The sequence below is a fragment of the Vanellus vanellus genome (genome assembly GCF_965231255.1).
Source record: "Vanellus vanellus genome assembly, chromosome: 20".
In the NCBI taxonomy this organism is placed as follows: Eukaryota; Metazoa; Chordata; class Aves; order Charadriiformes; family Charadriidae; genus Vanellus; species Vanellus vanellus.
In genome coordinates this window covers 8,306,845-8,322,860 of record NC_138925.1, presented here as the reverse complement: position 1 = coordinate 8,322,860, position 16,016 = coordinate 8,306,845, and the positions used below count along the sequence as shown (strand labels likewise).

At 42.2% G+C, this 16,016-nt stretch overlaps 1 protein-coding gene and 1 long non-coding RNA gene across 2 annotated transcripts in view; one reads left to right on the top strand and one right to left on the bottom strand.

Moving 5' to 3' along the window:
- Positions 1–1,910: 1,910 nt before the first annotated feature.
- Positions 1,911–6,039, top strand: LOC309679963. The gene is made up of 3 exons (XR_014269862.1): positions 1,911–5,621; positions 5,796–5,889; positions 6,000–6,039. It is a non-coding gene; the product is annotated as an uncharacterized lncRNA (long non-coding RNA).
- Positions 6,040–6,690: 651 nt separating this feature from the next.
- Positions 6,691–16,016, bottom strand: part of SKI (SKI proto-oncogene) — a 115,086-nt gene continuing 105,760 nt past the window's right edge. The window contains exons 5-8 of the mRNA XM_082493433.1: positions 14,714–14,991; positions 13,442–13,743; positions 10,568–10,798; positions 6,691–6,903 (exon numbers count right to left, since the gene is read on the bottom strand). Of these exons, the coding sequence (XP_082349559.1) occupies positions 6,715–6,903; positions 10,568–10,798; positions 13,442–13,743; positions 14,714–14,991 (1,000 nt within the window). The 3' untranslated portion in view covers positions 6,691–6,714. The remainder of the gene's footprint in view (positions 6,904–10,567; positions 10,799–13,441; positions 13,744–14,713; positions 14,992–16,016) is intronic.

Below are 16,016 nucleotides of genomic sequence, written 5' to 3'. Positions count from 1 at the left end.
CATCTCGAGTACACATCTCCCATCTGAAAGACTTGAGTTCAGGACAGCGGAGGAGGCAAATGAGATATACAGGTTTTTGCTTTGTGTGTCTGTGCTTGTAATCTAGGTCAGTTAAATGAAAGCTCCTGGAACACCGAGTAGCCAGATAAATTGGGGTAGCTGAAAAGGGATAGTCCAAGAATAAGGCGGGTGTCCAATAGGAGTGGATAGCTGGATTCAGAGATTTCCATACATGAGGCCAAGCGTTATTTCCAAGTTAGCCTCAGCTAACTTTAGAAAGAAACTAAACCAAGCAGGGTTTACTCCTGAATTCTTTTGAAAACTGTAGCAGTGCTATGTCCTTTTTACCTGAGTTGGCAACTGGCAGCAACCCAGGGCTGATTCCGATGCAGTTCTATCATCTATAATGGCAAAAATACAACCTATTCTCCTGGGGGAACGGTCACTCTCCTCCCACGAAGGGCTTCTTTTGTACAAACCATTGCCCCACACCAGTACTGTTTTAGCACTGGGTGTCGAGTGCGCTTGAAGCCATTTCTGTGGTCTGGAAAAAATTGAGTCTTGTCTTTGTCTCCTTGCATAATAATTTTGAAGTGTTCTTCAGCGTAGGGGTAGTAGGATCTGTATCTACGTGAATTTGGGTTAATTTACTGTAATTGTGCTACAAAGTGAGATTTTTAGCAAAAGAGACTCTTCTGGCAGAAAAGCCAGAATCAAAGTTTGTTTCAGCAGTTTTCTTTTGGGCTGTAGGGTTTTAATACAACAGCTGAAGGGAGAAAGAATGGAGAAAGGGTCTGACTTCTGTGGTAAGCGTTTTGAATCTAGGCTAAATTGTGATGTCAGACCAATGGTGGCTAAAACCAAGTGCTTTGCTGCAGTTTGTCTGTGTTGAAGAAAACTAATTCATAGTATACACTAATTGAACACCGCCATAGGCAGTTCTAGTAAAACCCGGAGCAAGAGGGGCATTGCTCTGAATTCTCCATACGGAACGTGGCATATGCTGATGCTTATCCAAGAGGTCATTAAACAGAAGGCTTTAGATGTCAATCCTATAGTTCCAGCATCATTTGTGAGCAAAGTTCCCATAGTGTCATTCCCACAGAAGACAGCAACGCTGCTGATATCCAGGTGGTAGAAACAGGAAATAACCACCCCCTTAGAAAGCAAGGCTGCAGTGAGTCAGAAATATGAAGTTTTTTTAAGCTGTTCGATCATTCTCTGGCTTTTCCAGTGTTTTACAAGGGCATGTTAAGAAATGTACCAGAGTTGTGGAAATTCTGCAGCCATTTCTCAGAAAACCATGAGAGGATTACTTTAACATATGTTTCCATCTTCTGCTTTTTGCATTTTTCCCCTCTTGTATTTCTTTTTCTTTGACCTGGTACAAACTTTTATATGCTTACAATTCTCACTATTCAAAAGAAATTCCACTTCGTTGTTAGAATTTCCCCACGAAGCGATATGCATGATTTCCAATTAAATTCCTTTCTTCTTACAGTATTGTCAGGTGCAGCCCTGAAAACGCCCGTCTGTTCCAGTGATGCCCTGGAGAGGCTGTCCAGGAAACGACGCGAAGAAGGTGCTGTTTCCACTCTCCACCTCAGGTTGTTAATGTGCCTCAGCGCATTTAAGGTGATAAGGCAGGTTTTTTTGGTTTTGCTATGCCAAAAGAGATAAAACATAGCAGGAAATGACAGTATCAATCAGGTATGCGTGTGCATGTGTGCAGCAGAGTTTCTGTAAGGTTGTGTTGTTTAACTTAAGGCCCCGTGTGATGCCCTGGCGTTTCAAACATGGCACTTGTTCAGATACCTGTGCGGTCTCTGAGGTTCGCCTGTCCTGAACGATGAGGCCACAGCTGCAAGCACTGAAAACTCAAAAAAACATCCCATAGCTATTTATTTTTTTCTGGACAAACAATTTTATTTTAGGTAATGCGTCTATACACTGTACATTCAGTCACTGTGGTATATAAGCATAGCTATTTTCATACATAATCTCATAAAGTCCTTTATTTTACAATATTATCTGCTTCAAGGGGAGGGGATGTGGAAAAGGGGGTGGAAAAGGACTATCAAGGTACACAGCGAAATAGATAAATATGCCAAGCTTTTTTCTTATTTTTTTTTAAATCAGGCATTTATAAACAAGAAAGCATACATTACTTACATAAAAATAGTTCTAGAATAGTAGAGTAAGTCATAATATTGTCATTAGCAGCAGCATAGGAGAGACCAGGATAACAAAAATGTGCTGAAATGCTATTGGCTATTATAAATGTAAAGATTTATTTTTCTTCAATTGAAAAAATGTCATTTCTGTGAATTCTTTTGATTTAAAAAAAAAAAAAAACAAAAACAAAAACCCCAAAAAACAACAACCAAACCAACTAAAAACTTGTCTCTAAAACACATGGACCGATGAGAGGGCAGAATGGAAAGAAAATCAACCTTTTGGAAATAAAATACTTTACAGTGAAAATAAGGACAATTCAAATGCAAATGATGGAGAAAGGTTAACCCACATCTAAAACTTGCAAAAAGATTTTCTTTTGTTTTTTCCTAACGACAGCAAAGGTTCTTCTTAGTTAAAAACACAACTCATAAAACAAGACAACTACCAGGTAAGAAAGTTTTGAAAAAGTAAACACCATATACACTTATAATACAACAGTGTAAAATGAAAAAAAGTATTTACATGTTGAATTTACTTTTAACTTTTTTTTTTACATTGGCTAGTTCTGTTTGAAAAGCAGAATATTATGTATACTAGTTAGCTGCTCCATAGATATGAATGTTATTGCTGTTGGTTTTTTTTTCCCTTCCTTAAGTCTTCTTTCAGTAATAGAAACAATGAGTAATTAAACTGAATATACAAGTATTAAGTAATATATTTTTAAGTACAGGGAGAGTCAACAGCCTGTATGAAACACCTCTTCTCCCTTTTAACTTCTTAAAGGAAACTAAAGAGCAGATGAAATGAGAAGATGTGACTGTATAATTCCTACACTCCCAGGCTGGAGTGCGAATGGAATGCAGCAGGGACTCAACGGTAAGTCGAAACAAAAGCAATTCCAGCTGAACGGGCCAACAACGGTTTTACTGAAGTGTTGCAGCACAGAAATTACACACAGAACTCCCGCACCTCAAGCACCTTCACAATTTTTTTTTCTCGGAAGATTCCCACCGTTTTGACAGCCCTTTTCTGGAATTAGTGTCTCCGTGGCTGTCTTCTGACAATTTTAAAATAAATTACATGGACAGGAATTCTGAATAACAAATATTTATATATTCTGCAGAAATTAAGATTTTATTGTTAAAATGTATCTTGGAAAGACAAAATGCTTGTAGGAAAGACAAAATTATTTAAGGTAGACTCCTACCCTTTAAACCTCTTCTTTTGATTGACTGCTGGTGTAGAATGTTTGTTCCCCATCGTCTTTCACCTTATTTAATCATACTGATTTAAAATCTTAATTTCTAGAAACGTTTTTACTAGGATCTTTTCACTCCCATGGATCAAACACTATTAAGTCTCAACCTCAAACACTGAAGTTCATTTGCTGTATATTACGCTTCATAGAATTGTCATAACGCACAGCAAAAGACAAAACCATCGTTTTGTAACAATTGTAACTTCACCTTGGAGATGTCTTTCTTGCAAATCTTACCCTGTGTATGTGCGAAGCACAGGTGCTGCTGGTTGTTTGACAAGCCGATTTACTATGGATAACACTATTTACTGTTCTGTTTTCCTTTGAAAAAAAAACGCAGATTTCATTAATTTTGGAGGATAAAAGCATCACATGCACAGAAGAAATTGTGCCAGTGAATGCCTCCCTAGACACACAAGAAAGAAAAACTATGTCATGTGCTGCAGGTAAGTGGGACACTTTTCCTGTGAAAAAACGGCTCGAGATTGACATGTTGCCATTTTTTGTTGGGTGGTAAGGGAACAGACACAAAGATCAGAGGAAAAACAAACAAACAAACAAAATTTTAAAAGTAAGACTTCAAAGCAGCTGACAGTGGGGGTGGGAATCCATTTGTTCTGTGTGTAGTTTCCTGACGTGGCAGTAAAGCATAGCACGGGAGACACTTGAAATGCACAATGATCAACTAAAGCTAAAAGTATTTAGTTTCCCTTGAAGAAATAAGTGACTAATACAGATCTGGAAATCATAAGGCTGAGAACGTTTTTATGCATACTGCATAACAAAATAAACCCTTTACATAAGACAGTAATAATGCCCATTAATGAATATACGTATGGCAGAGATTTTAATTCCATGCATATGATTTAATAATCGCAGAAAAAACATACAAAGAAGAAAAAAAAACACATTAAAAAAAAACCTGCTTAAGCATAATCAAAATTCCTTTTGCATTGCACTTTAGAAGAGGAGATCTGCACCAAGACTCAGTCTCCGGCATCCCAAACACACAAGGGCAACCCCTGTACAAACGGACAGTTTCCTGTAAGTTACTCGGTGTCACTGTTTCTTGCTCCCAACAGTTTTACATTGTCCCAGTAATTCTACTCCTTTCATATTTCTTCTTTTTGTACCTAAAACATATATATGAACTTCTTTGTTAATGCTCACAGTTATTATAATGGTTATTATAATGGTTTCAAGCAAACAGCTCTTGTTTAAAAAAAAAAAAAACCTCTCTAATGTACTGTAAGTAAATACTGTAATTTTAGGATTGGAAGCCGCTTTCTGTCTACTGGGAAATAATTTTTAAGCTTACATAGTTTGCATTATTGTCCAGAAGCAAATAAAGGTTACTGGAAATATGTTTCTTCGTTTAGAATAACTTCCGTGTATGATGATGCATAGGGTTTTCTTTTTTTTTTTTTCTTTTTATTCTTTAAGGTAAAAAAAGTGTCAGCATTGCCTATATGCGATACTGAGAGGAAAAATGAGCTGGAAGGCACATCTGCAGCCCCAGATCAAATTTTCACTTCATGCTGATAAGCTCGAGTGTGTCAGAGGTGAGTGTTTACGGGTGAAAATCACTTTTCTGTTGTTCAGTAAAGCACCAACTTTATTTGTTGAGCACTTCGGGAGCATCCCTATGGCTTCCCAACGCCTGTGAGTACAAAGCCGCGCTAAACAGGGTTAAACTCAACCAGTGGTGCGCTGGTCTGGTGAACTGGTATTTGGTAGCATTCTGTACCTGCTGAATCCCCGCTTTGCGTAAACGTAAATGATGACGCAAGGTGTCACATGGTGGAAAACTGGGTTGATGGTTTTCACATCTGTTAGGCAGGGTAGAATTCAGAATGCTCAACTTGTAAACTTTAGAAATATGGAATAAAATGCAGAGGAAGATTCTGACAAAGTGCAGTTTCAAAAAAAAAAAAAACAACAACAATAACAACACCAACAATAAGACAAAGTGATGGCATGCTGCATTTTTATTCCAGGGCTGCGGCTTGGATCCCAAAATTAAAGTAATTTCTTTTTTTAAAAACAAAAAAGTTTTTTTTTTTAAAAAAGATGTAGGCTTATTCACAGCAGCAAAAATGTTTTTCTTTTCTGTAGTATCCAATAATGCGATGTTGCACTCTCCTTGGGCACAGAAATCCTGACTGACAGTTCATAATAAAAGCAGGTAAATACTGAATTTATGGTAAGATGGTGCAACAAAGATGAGTTTTCCAGAAAACTGAAAGCTGAAGTAAAGATTTCAGAATGACTTCAAAACGCGTGTCTTCTACTTTATTTTTCAACCGACTTCACAGATCATCCATTTCCTTCCATTATTTCCTTCTTTCTTTTCCTAAAGCCGAAGTGCTCTTAGATGAAGTGAGTCTTTTGAACACAGCAATTAATGAAGATGTCTCTAGAAGAGATGGCATGATCTGCAACCGCTCACGTCGGTAAGGCCAGGTTTGGAGCTCTAAAGCGCACGTCTTCTCTTCCCATCCCCATCCCCACTCCCACCCGCCCCTCCTTGCAATCCTGCATCCTCCTTTCGTCTTGTGTTCAGGACAGGAAATGAAGAGAATCCTTTCTAAGGAAAAAATCAACTTTGAAAAGCACTCTGAAATTCTCATACAACCACGTGACGGGATTAAAACTGCGATGGCTTCCTAGATGGCTGGAAAACTGCTAATGAAATGGCATCATCACCAGAGGACTTCTACGTTAAGAATCCCAAAGCCTATAACAAGTCATTAAAAATTGTGCATCGAAGGTTTTTTTTGTTTTGCTTTTAAAGGTTCATTATAAAAATCTTGTTTTTTTTTTTTAATACCAAGTCTGTGTAATGAATTATTTTAAATAGCTTATAAGAAAAGTTTGTTTGTCTTTAAATTCCAAAATGTTCCAACAGGCAGAAGGGCAACACAAAATCACTGCCGCGCTTGCCTTTTACTCTGATTTTAGTTGGACGATGCTGCTTGCTTGGAGTTTGCCAGTAGAAAATTTGCTGTGGACTTAAAAGTATTTTGTTTATAAACACTTTGTGTTTTATAGGCACAGTAAGATGTTGTGCTATATGGATCGGGAAAAAAAAGAGGCGTAATTCAGTGCTTCTGTTATAAAGAGTAACGTTTGCCTTCCAACTAGTAAGAATCCATATTCATAGATCTGTGTGCCGAGACACAACTACTCACACATGCACTTACACACGTACCCCACACATCCTCCCTTACTGTGCATATATGTCATTCTGTCTGTGTGTTAGATGACGTGGTGGTGGTTTAGTTCTCGATGTTGCTGGGTGCGTTCTCGCTGCTGGGTTGACTGCTTGATTTAGGCCACAGTTGTTCCTGAAGTTCCTTGACTACTTTTTCCAAGTGTTCTCGAGCCTCCCGTTCATGCATCAGGTCGGCTCGGAGCTGCTCCCTGTCAGCCTCCGCGTGCTGGAGCTTAACCTGCAGGTCCTCAATCTGGAGAAAAGCATATTAAGAAACATAATAAACTATTTTAATATTTCAGTTCCATTGTGATTTTGTAGACTTTAGCACAGACTAGCACCTTAGCACAAAGTGAGAAGAGTAACAGAACACCACGTACTTCCAAAGTTGGGGGGAGGAAGGAATTCCCTTTTCCCTACTTTTTTGCATACACTACTGTACAACTACGTGAGTGCATTGTATGAACTGTTTAGCTTTGACATTCTTAAATATCTCTGATGGATTAAGTTCCAAAAAGGAGGGTGAAAACCAGAGTAGTTGAGTGCCTCAGGGGAAGAGAACTCTGGTGACTGTACTTCTTACACCATTACTATTACTGCTTTACACAGCCAGCGCTTCAGCACACGAACCTCCGAGGTAAGTTCGCACAGGTACTCTACTTACACATCTTTTACAATGGTTATTAATAGGAGTGACCGGAAACAGACCCAGTTGCTGTGTCACAGCCCAGGGCTCAGCTATAGATTAATGGCCAACAAAAGCAGCTGCAGTATCCTCTCCTGTACAAGACCCGTTACAGCCTTCGCATTAAACGTAAGGAGCTGTAAGGAGGCAAGACGGGCCCGGAGGGGGGGGAGCTACAGCGTGAACGTGCATGTGAGAACTGGGACGCAGGGAGCCCTTTAGAGTGAGCAGAACCTCTCCAAGCAATGGTGGAAATTAGCACCATTTCACCTGGTAGGAAGGTGGCCTTGGGAGGGCGGGAATGGGGCTGAGCGGGTCCTAATGAGTCATAACTTTGCACAGAAATGGACTTAAAGAAATACATGTTCCAAATAATAGAGGAGATCTTTAGAAGAGATAGAATAGAAGAGAATAGAAGAGATCCTTAGAAGAGATCGCTCGCCGAGCGCTACCAGTCTTTTTGCAACCTGCAACAAGAGACACAGATTGCTTCAGCCTCCCCCAAGGCCTCAGCAGTCAATCTATCTTCTGATTTTTTACTTACTGATACCAAAGGCAGAGAAAACCCCCAGTATTCAAGGGTGTGAACAGTAGAAAAACTGCACTGGTTTGAAATACACAATTTTAGGCCGCAAACAGACAAGATTAGCAGTTATCAAAGATTGCCATTTAACAAAGGAAAGAAAAACTCCTATATTGAGCTAAAATGAAGGCTACCCCACCACCCTCTCCATATTTGGATGTCAGTATGAAGCTAAGAAGGAAGGAAGGCATAAAACCATGCTGCTATTCCCTAGGCATTAGGCATCTAATACTTTAAGCTTACACAAAGACATTTACACCCCTGAAGTTGTCCCAGTTCCTCTTATGCTGGCCTGACGCTAGTTCTCTCACACTAAGCCTGGCTAGAGAATTGTGGTTTCCTCAAAAATAAGTGACGAACACAACCCAAGTGACAAACTTTGTGTGTGCGCTCCGAATTAAAAGGATGTATAAAGCTTTATTTTAAAATTTCTTATGTCCTGTTCAATTCAGACTTTGAAGTTACTTCATAGAAAAATACCTTAAGTGCCATGCAGAAACCTCTGAGGTAGTTGCTAAATAAAGCCGTTCCAGACCCTGAGACAGTCGTTGCCAAGCACAGCACTAATACTGCTTTGCTGCATTTGGGGCTTAATGAGCGTCCTCGTGCCGCTGCGCTGCACGCTGGTACTGTACCAGCAAGCCTCCCTACAGCCAATGGGACTCGGCATTGATACGGCAAATGTGCCACTAGTGGCTTTAGAAAAGACAAACCTGCAGAATATTCAGCTACTTGAATTCTTTTTAAGGTGATTTTTAGCCTTTCATATTAGGAAACCTCATTTATTCCCTCCCAGGGAGGGAATGTATTAGGAGACTGAAAATCCACATTGTCCAAACCTGTCGTGCACAGTGCGGGTGGACACACCTGCAGCTTTGCAAAGTGCATGTTGGGCCCTGTGGGTTCACTTTTAGCTGCACTTGCTGTTGCCTTTTTTTTTTCCCCCCTCGCTCTCAAGTGGAAGTCAGCCGCTGGCACCGCCCAGGGCAGCAGCACGCACTCTGGTTCTGTTTAGTCTGGACACCTCTTATCAGCGAGACATCCTGTGATGCTCGGGAGGAAGCCCACATCATTTCCTGCCGCGGGGCTCCCGGGCAGCCACGGCTCACAGTGGTACAAGCGCACCACTCCCCTTCCCGTTATTCAGCCCGGCCTTAGAAGAATTTCTGATCGCTATTGCTTTTTCTTTTCCTCCCCCTCCCGCCCTTAAAGTAACCACACCAAATATCTGCAGCTCCTGCTTTAGGTGCAACAACGCGTTCATGCAGCATGTGTGTTTAACAACATGCGTGGCAGAACGGTTGCTGTAGTAACCATGGTCTGGAAGAGTTCCCGTTAACATTACTTGAGGTATGTTACAACATGCAAGTTAATCTTGCAAATGTATGACACCTATGTGGCATTTGCATGTAAGTGATACAGTGCTGCTGTAGGCGTTTAAATTTAGGCAAGCGTGCCTCATTTTTCAGAGCCCTTCTGTTGCCAACGCTTGTTGACCCTTGCCTTCTATTTATGCATTTCTCAGCCAGGCGCGGTGCTGGGGCCGCGGTGCTGGGGCCGGTGGCCTAGCAGAGGGGTGTTTAGGTGGGAGCCGGCAAGAGAGGGGCTGTTTGGGAGCCCCTCTCTCTAGAGGAGGGGGGTTGAGGGGGTTAACACTGGGTGTGGGACCCTGCCCTTTTACAGGACCAGCATTACTGGGCAACTGGGATGGTTTTATTGGAGGAAGGGGAAGGCAGGGCACGTGAGGGATTCCTCTTCAGGGCTGTTTCTCACGGCAATCCAAGCGGCTGCCGTTCTGCTCTCAGCTCAGCCTGTGACGCTGGGTCATTTCAGGGGCTTGGAAGAGTGGCTGGCCTTGCATTCCACAGGCCCTGCGACACCAAGACACAACACGGCGACTTAAGGACGTGCAGCCTGAGCTTTTGATTCACTTGGCTCTGGAGGGTTTAAACAAACTTCAAAATCTTTTATTACAAGAGAATGTGATGTGGAGAGGGCGGGGAGGGATTTTTAGTTCGAAAGCTGAAAGCACCCATGTTGCTTGTAACAACATGTTCCTGCATTCCTAGAACTTCCATTGAGATCAAACTGGAAGCCTATTCTTAGACCTGACAGTTTGCTCATCTTGTGCTTTACAGCTGTAAACATCACTCCTCCCCAGCACTGCAGTTTGCTTATTGCCGGGCCGTGGGCTCTTCTCTTGTTTTAAACAGTTCCTGTAGGTCTAGGCTGATTTCAAGGAAAAATACTATTAGAGAAAGCGGCTCTGCCTAATATTTACCGTATTGAAATGGACCCCTATGCACCGACAGGGCCAAGAGAGTATTAGTGGAACTGAAACGATGTCTAGCATTTGTCTTAGTTCTCTGTAAATGGTGATTTTCAAGGGAGAAACGTGCAAAGCTCTATGCAGCGCCATGCAGCTGAGGCAGGCAGTTGGAGTGCAGCGTGGGCGTTTCTCTGCCCATCCCCGCAGCAGGACCGGGGCTGTGAACTACACAATGGGGCGGAGAAAGGAGCAAAACAAGGGGCCTTGTTAGACAAAACAAGGCCACTGGGATTAGGACAGACAGACACTCAAACTAACCCTGAAAACTGCAGAAATACTAAGCTCACTTGTTATTACAGCTTTCAGCGTTCGGGTCTTACCTGGGCTGAGTACTTGGCCCGGAGCCTGCCTGCTTCACAGCCCTTGTCACACACCCGGATCTGCCTGGCTTGTTCCAGTTCCCTCTTCAGTCGTATCCGAGACTCATTGGCTTCCTTCATTTTCTTCTCATTCTCAGCTCTCAGGCGTTCAATCTCTTTCCTTAAGTTGCGCTTCGCCTCTGTTGCTTCTCTCAGTTTCTCTTTCTTAGCCACTCTCAGGAACTCCAGCTCCTAGAACAGAAAAGCAGTTAACTCGTGAGAAACGAGGAGCAGGGACTAAATTAGTCCAAAGAACCAGAACTGTAGAGAAGTGATCCAAATTAAATTCCCACCTTCTGTTGGTCATGACGGAGAAGGCTCATGTCTAAACCTCATTCTGAACTTTGTACAAGCTCTTCTCCTTTAAATCAACATGAGATCCTACACTCAAGATACGCTGAATTCTGGGATAATAAAAAGCGATACGCTACAGCCACATTTTGCTTTGTCAAGCAAAATAGCTGTGACCATCTGTGACTGAATAAAGATGAACTGCAGTTGGAGAGAGCTACTAGCAATGTGCTCTACACTAGCTCGAAGTTTCAAACAAACCAACTGTAACGCCTGCACTTTAATTGAAGACACTGAAGATACACAACGTGATGATAAATGCAATTTGTGAATGCCCTTTGTGTACAGCAAAGCTGAACAAGAAAGTTTACCACTTGCTGAAGAACTCAGTAAGCAGTTCATTTTATCAAGCCCTCCCCCCAAATCCACTTAAGGCCAGCATGAGAAAAACCAAACCGTGTATCTTCTTTCTCACTCTAGGCAGTTTTGTTTTGCTGTAGGTAACTGGTGTGTAGCCCTAAGTCTCTCGGCAACCAGCCAACGCACCGCTCTGTCACAACATCTGGAAAACTCCAGCCTAAAACCTTAAGCTAAATCAAAACCACGCTTTGCTCTGGAAATTACCACTCTCACTGTCCAGGTTCTTAATGGGGGCTGCTACCCTGAAGTCTCCAAGGCAAGAGAGAGCCATTAATTGAAGTGATAATGATAACGGACCTAAAGGTACAAAGGAAGAAACTCCTCGTAAGTTTTTAAAAAGCTGTTGTTCATGTTCATCATAAGCACAAAAACGTGGCTCACTAAAGGTCTGTCTCCTAAGTGGTTAAATCAGAAACTAAAGTTGATTTTTTTTTTCCCCAGAAGCAGCATTTCCTCTCTGTCAGAGTCAAACCCGCGCAGCAACGTGTTTCTGTTAAGTAACTGCAGTCGGGTCATGGGAAATTCACTCTTTTGACAATCTCACTTCCCAGCCAGGCCATTGTTAGCTCAGCCTGTGGAAGCAGGCACACAGGTCCCGTCTCTGCACGTGGAACTGGAAACCCACAGCCGCCCAAGTGGAAAGCGATGGCCAAATACCGTATTCCCTCTCACTCTGACACAGTGCTTGATTTAATGCTGCAACACTCAATTTTGCTTCATCAACTACTTCATGAAATTCCTGCTCTACTTTAAGTACGCACCATGTTTTTAGCTTAGATATTTAAAAAAATAGCTTTAAATACATATCACTTATAAATATTTACTTTTAAATACATAAAATAAACCATATATTTACTGAAACACAAGGGAATGGAGTGATTTGCTCAAGGTGACAGTGAACAAGCAGTTCAGTTGAAAAGACAGCTCTTGGCCTCCCTTCTCGGGGACCCGGATCTGCAGCTAGGACGTAACAAGCCGTGCCCACGGGAGAGGTGTGCGGCACAGAAACCGGCTTGCTATATGCAGCTCTTGCAGAAATTTGAGTTGGCAAACTTTGGTTAAAATTGTAATTGTCATCCTCTACGCGCATTTAATGCAATCTCCCTCTCACCTTCTCCTGCCTGCTCGGAGAATACATGAATCTACTACTGGGGTTTTGCGGACTGGGGGTTTTTGGTGATGTTTTAAACACGGCAGTCATATTGCACACAAATCACATCTGTGAGCTACGGGCCTTTGTTTCACCCCCCGAAGAAACGAAACGCCTTGTGCCAGCCAACCAGGCTGTATACCTGCTTTTCACCAGCAGTACAAGCACTGGTTTGCCATCTCCCACGCTAGACGAAACAAGGCCCGTATTTTACAGCGGGCACCCCAGACGCATCTAACGGATTCCCTTTCTAGCTTGGTTACAGCTCAACATACAATATTCAAAGCGGACACGCAAATCTGGCTCTGTCCTCCATTCCTATCTACTACTTTTGCCCCAGCTCAGATTAAAAAAAAAGTTTACCCACCACTCTGTTCAGCCACTGTGATTTGCGACTGGTCAGTACTTATCTGCAGCCTTTTTTGTCTGACCACTCTTTCTTTGACACGACCGATGTATCGGGGATTTCCAGAAATAAGGAGCTGCTTCGCTGAATGAAGGGTGGCTGATGGAACGCTTAACAAAGCTCTGCGGCTCAGCTCTTCATCAGAGCTTCAGCGAGTGTCTCTGCGTCCCAGGAAGACCCTCCCTCAGCTGGGCAACGGCAGGACATTCACCAATCTTGTAAAACTACAGATAAAGCCTCCATAAGGACAGAAATGTTTCCAGTTCAGCGAAATGAAAACAAAAGAAATGGTGCTGGACTAGAAGATTTTTTCACTAACAAAAAGATGTTGATTTCAGTAACCATGGCTTTATACCCCAAGGCAAAACCAGGTGGCAAGCTTAAAAATGTGGGAACAGTTCCTGTCTACTTTGGTTTCCCAGCTGGATTTACTAACAGTACCCCAAGTAGAGGCTGTTGCTATTTGGGAAAAATGAAGCAATTCTTTTTTACGTGCGACTACCTAACGGTTTCTACCTGGAAGAGTATTTAGAGACAGCGGTAAGAGAAAGCTATTTTTCAGCATTACCTGATGTAGACTGCGTTTGGCTTGCAAGGCAGCATTCAGCTTCTCTTCCTGCTTCACTCTCATTTTAACAACTTCATGGAGGAATTTTTCTTTGGCTTCTTTTGTATCTAGGCCACTGTCCAGGGCCTGCCTTAGGTGCTCCAGCTCCGCTTCCAACCCACTGCTGTGAGAGTCAGAGTGAGTTGCAACCTCATATGAACTGTTGACTGGGACTGGGGCTTGCATCCCAGGTGAGCTCATGTCCTTTGCAGAGCTGGATGAAGTAAAGGACGGGGAGGAGAGCGAGGATAAGGAGGAGGTGACTGAAAAACAGAAACATCGAAAATTAATAAAAGTCTAAAATGCAGACAACTCAAACTGTGCTGAGGCCCTGTGCTGGTCTGTACAGAGGAGTTACTCAATACTGAATGAAAAAAATGGAAGAAAGAAAATACTCATTTTATACTTTGATACTCCAAATGTGATGAAGATGCAAACCTGACTGACTTTAGGGACTAACCTACGACTGGCTTGAATTGTGACTTTGGAATTTATGTCACAAACAATGTTTTCTCCATGGGTGTCAAGAAACAGATTTCTGCAGGGAAACCTACACGATCCTGCTTTTTTCAGTGGGTAAAACTTCTTTTCACATGAACTGCAGGCACTGAGCAAAGGCTGAACATACTGAGGGCAGCAGCAGAATTATCTAAGTGACATTAATGAGGTGATACCAGTGTCTTCTTTCATCTTTCACCGAGAGGCCCACTATCAGAACGCTGTTGAAGAACATAGTGGCTCTTGATCTTTACATATTCAACTCCACGGATGCAGTACTGAAACTGTGTCACCACATTCTTTGACACAAAAATCCACACTTGCACACGTGTGGGCTCTGGAATTTTTACGGGCTGTTTGTGCAGATCCCACAAAGGCTTTTATAGAAGGCTCTCGATCAGACAGCAAACCAGCAGTTTTTACGTGACCACCACATACGTTTCGTCCCCTGCACAACACTCACCGCTTCAATAAAAGACAGCAGGGGAGTGGACACCTGTGGTTCAGGTGCTTCTTTTTGTCAATGCGCGTTCCTCTGACAGGGAAACACCCCCAACTTACGCTCCAGTCTTGGTTTCCATCATTACTTAAGGCTGTATGTTTGCATCTCGCTGAGGTATTAGGCTTCCAGGATTATATTTAATCACAACAGAAGTTGCACAGCTAACTCATACGGATTACTTAGGAAAATCCAGCACAAATATATAAATATAGGCAGATATAACTGTCACTTACATTCTTCCCTGGTTTCTACTTCAATTTCTGCTTCTGATTCCTTATCCTCTTCAGTGGCAGTAACGGTGGCTGCAACAGCGGCTGCTGCTGCTTCTGGGATAACTGTGTTCTCCGCAGCAATTTTCCTTTTCCGTGGCTGGACAGTGCTGCTCAGTGGCTCGCTGCTCCGGGACACTACTGTGGCACACGGAGGGTTGCTGACAATTTTCTGTTGGGCTGGAGGTGCAAGTGCCACATTGGGGGCCACAGCATTCTCAAAGCTTTTGTAGGAGTAAAAACTGTTTTAGAGGGGGAGGCAAAAAGAAGGAGAAAATAGTCACATTCTTGGCTTTAAAATGCTTCCCAATACACGTCTGACACTGAAACTGCAAGACGCGTACTGGAATGACAGGGAAGTTCCATTGATTTACACCTGCTAAGAATCTGCTTATGTATATCTGCTTATATTTTGCACTCGTTTAAACATGGAGATGATTTATACAGCGAATCTCCAGCCAGTTCAGAAGGGATCCTATTCAAAGTACCACATATTCTAAGAGCACCAAAGAGATGAGATCTCCCACAGTCTAAAAGTGATAATGATGTTTCATCGTGATCTTCATGCATTATTGTTTTACTTAACGGCACAGTTTTACTTCTGTCTATCCACAAATGTTTTGTAAACCTGGAAACGGCACTTCCTTAAGAAAGGCCACAGGAGTGCAAAAAGCATTTAATGTTTTGACGCAGCGTGCATCTGAGCGCACGTGTGTAAAACCAAGTTAAAAACCCCAACAGACCTACGTTAAAGGACAGTAACATTGTAACGTCAAATACACAGATTTTTGCAAAAAACACAGCAAAGACTGTCTTCGCAACTTCAATTCAGCATCTACTACATGATGTATCTTCAGTCATATATTAAAATTTCTCCTAAACCTGTTGAAGGTTGGTTTTTTTTTTTTTTTTCAATACTTAAATTGGTGAAATTTCTTACGGAGATACCAAGGACACACTCTTACACCAGTTCAGCCCTTCTCTCCCAACCTAACTTAAAAGTCCGTTTAAAAGCAGGGATATGCTGGTAGGCTTTTTTTTTTTTTTTTTAATAAAATCAAATCCCACAGTTTCTGAGAAACTTGTTGCTAAAAGCAGCAAAATATGTTCTCCATAACGCTCCCTCGAAACACCTGGCCACTTTAGTCAAACTTTCCAAAGGAACCATTACTCTTAGGCAGAAATCCAGCACAAAGATTTTTCAGACTGAAGGGTTCAAGTCTGGCGACCGAATGAGCGATTGCCCTGACACTTTCCGTTCTAACTG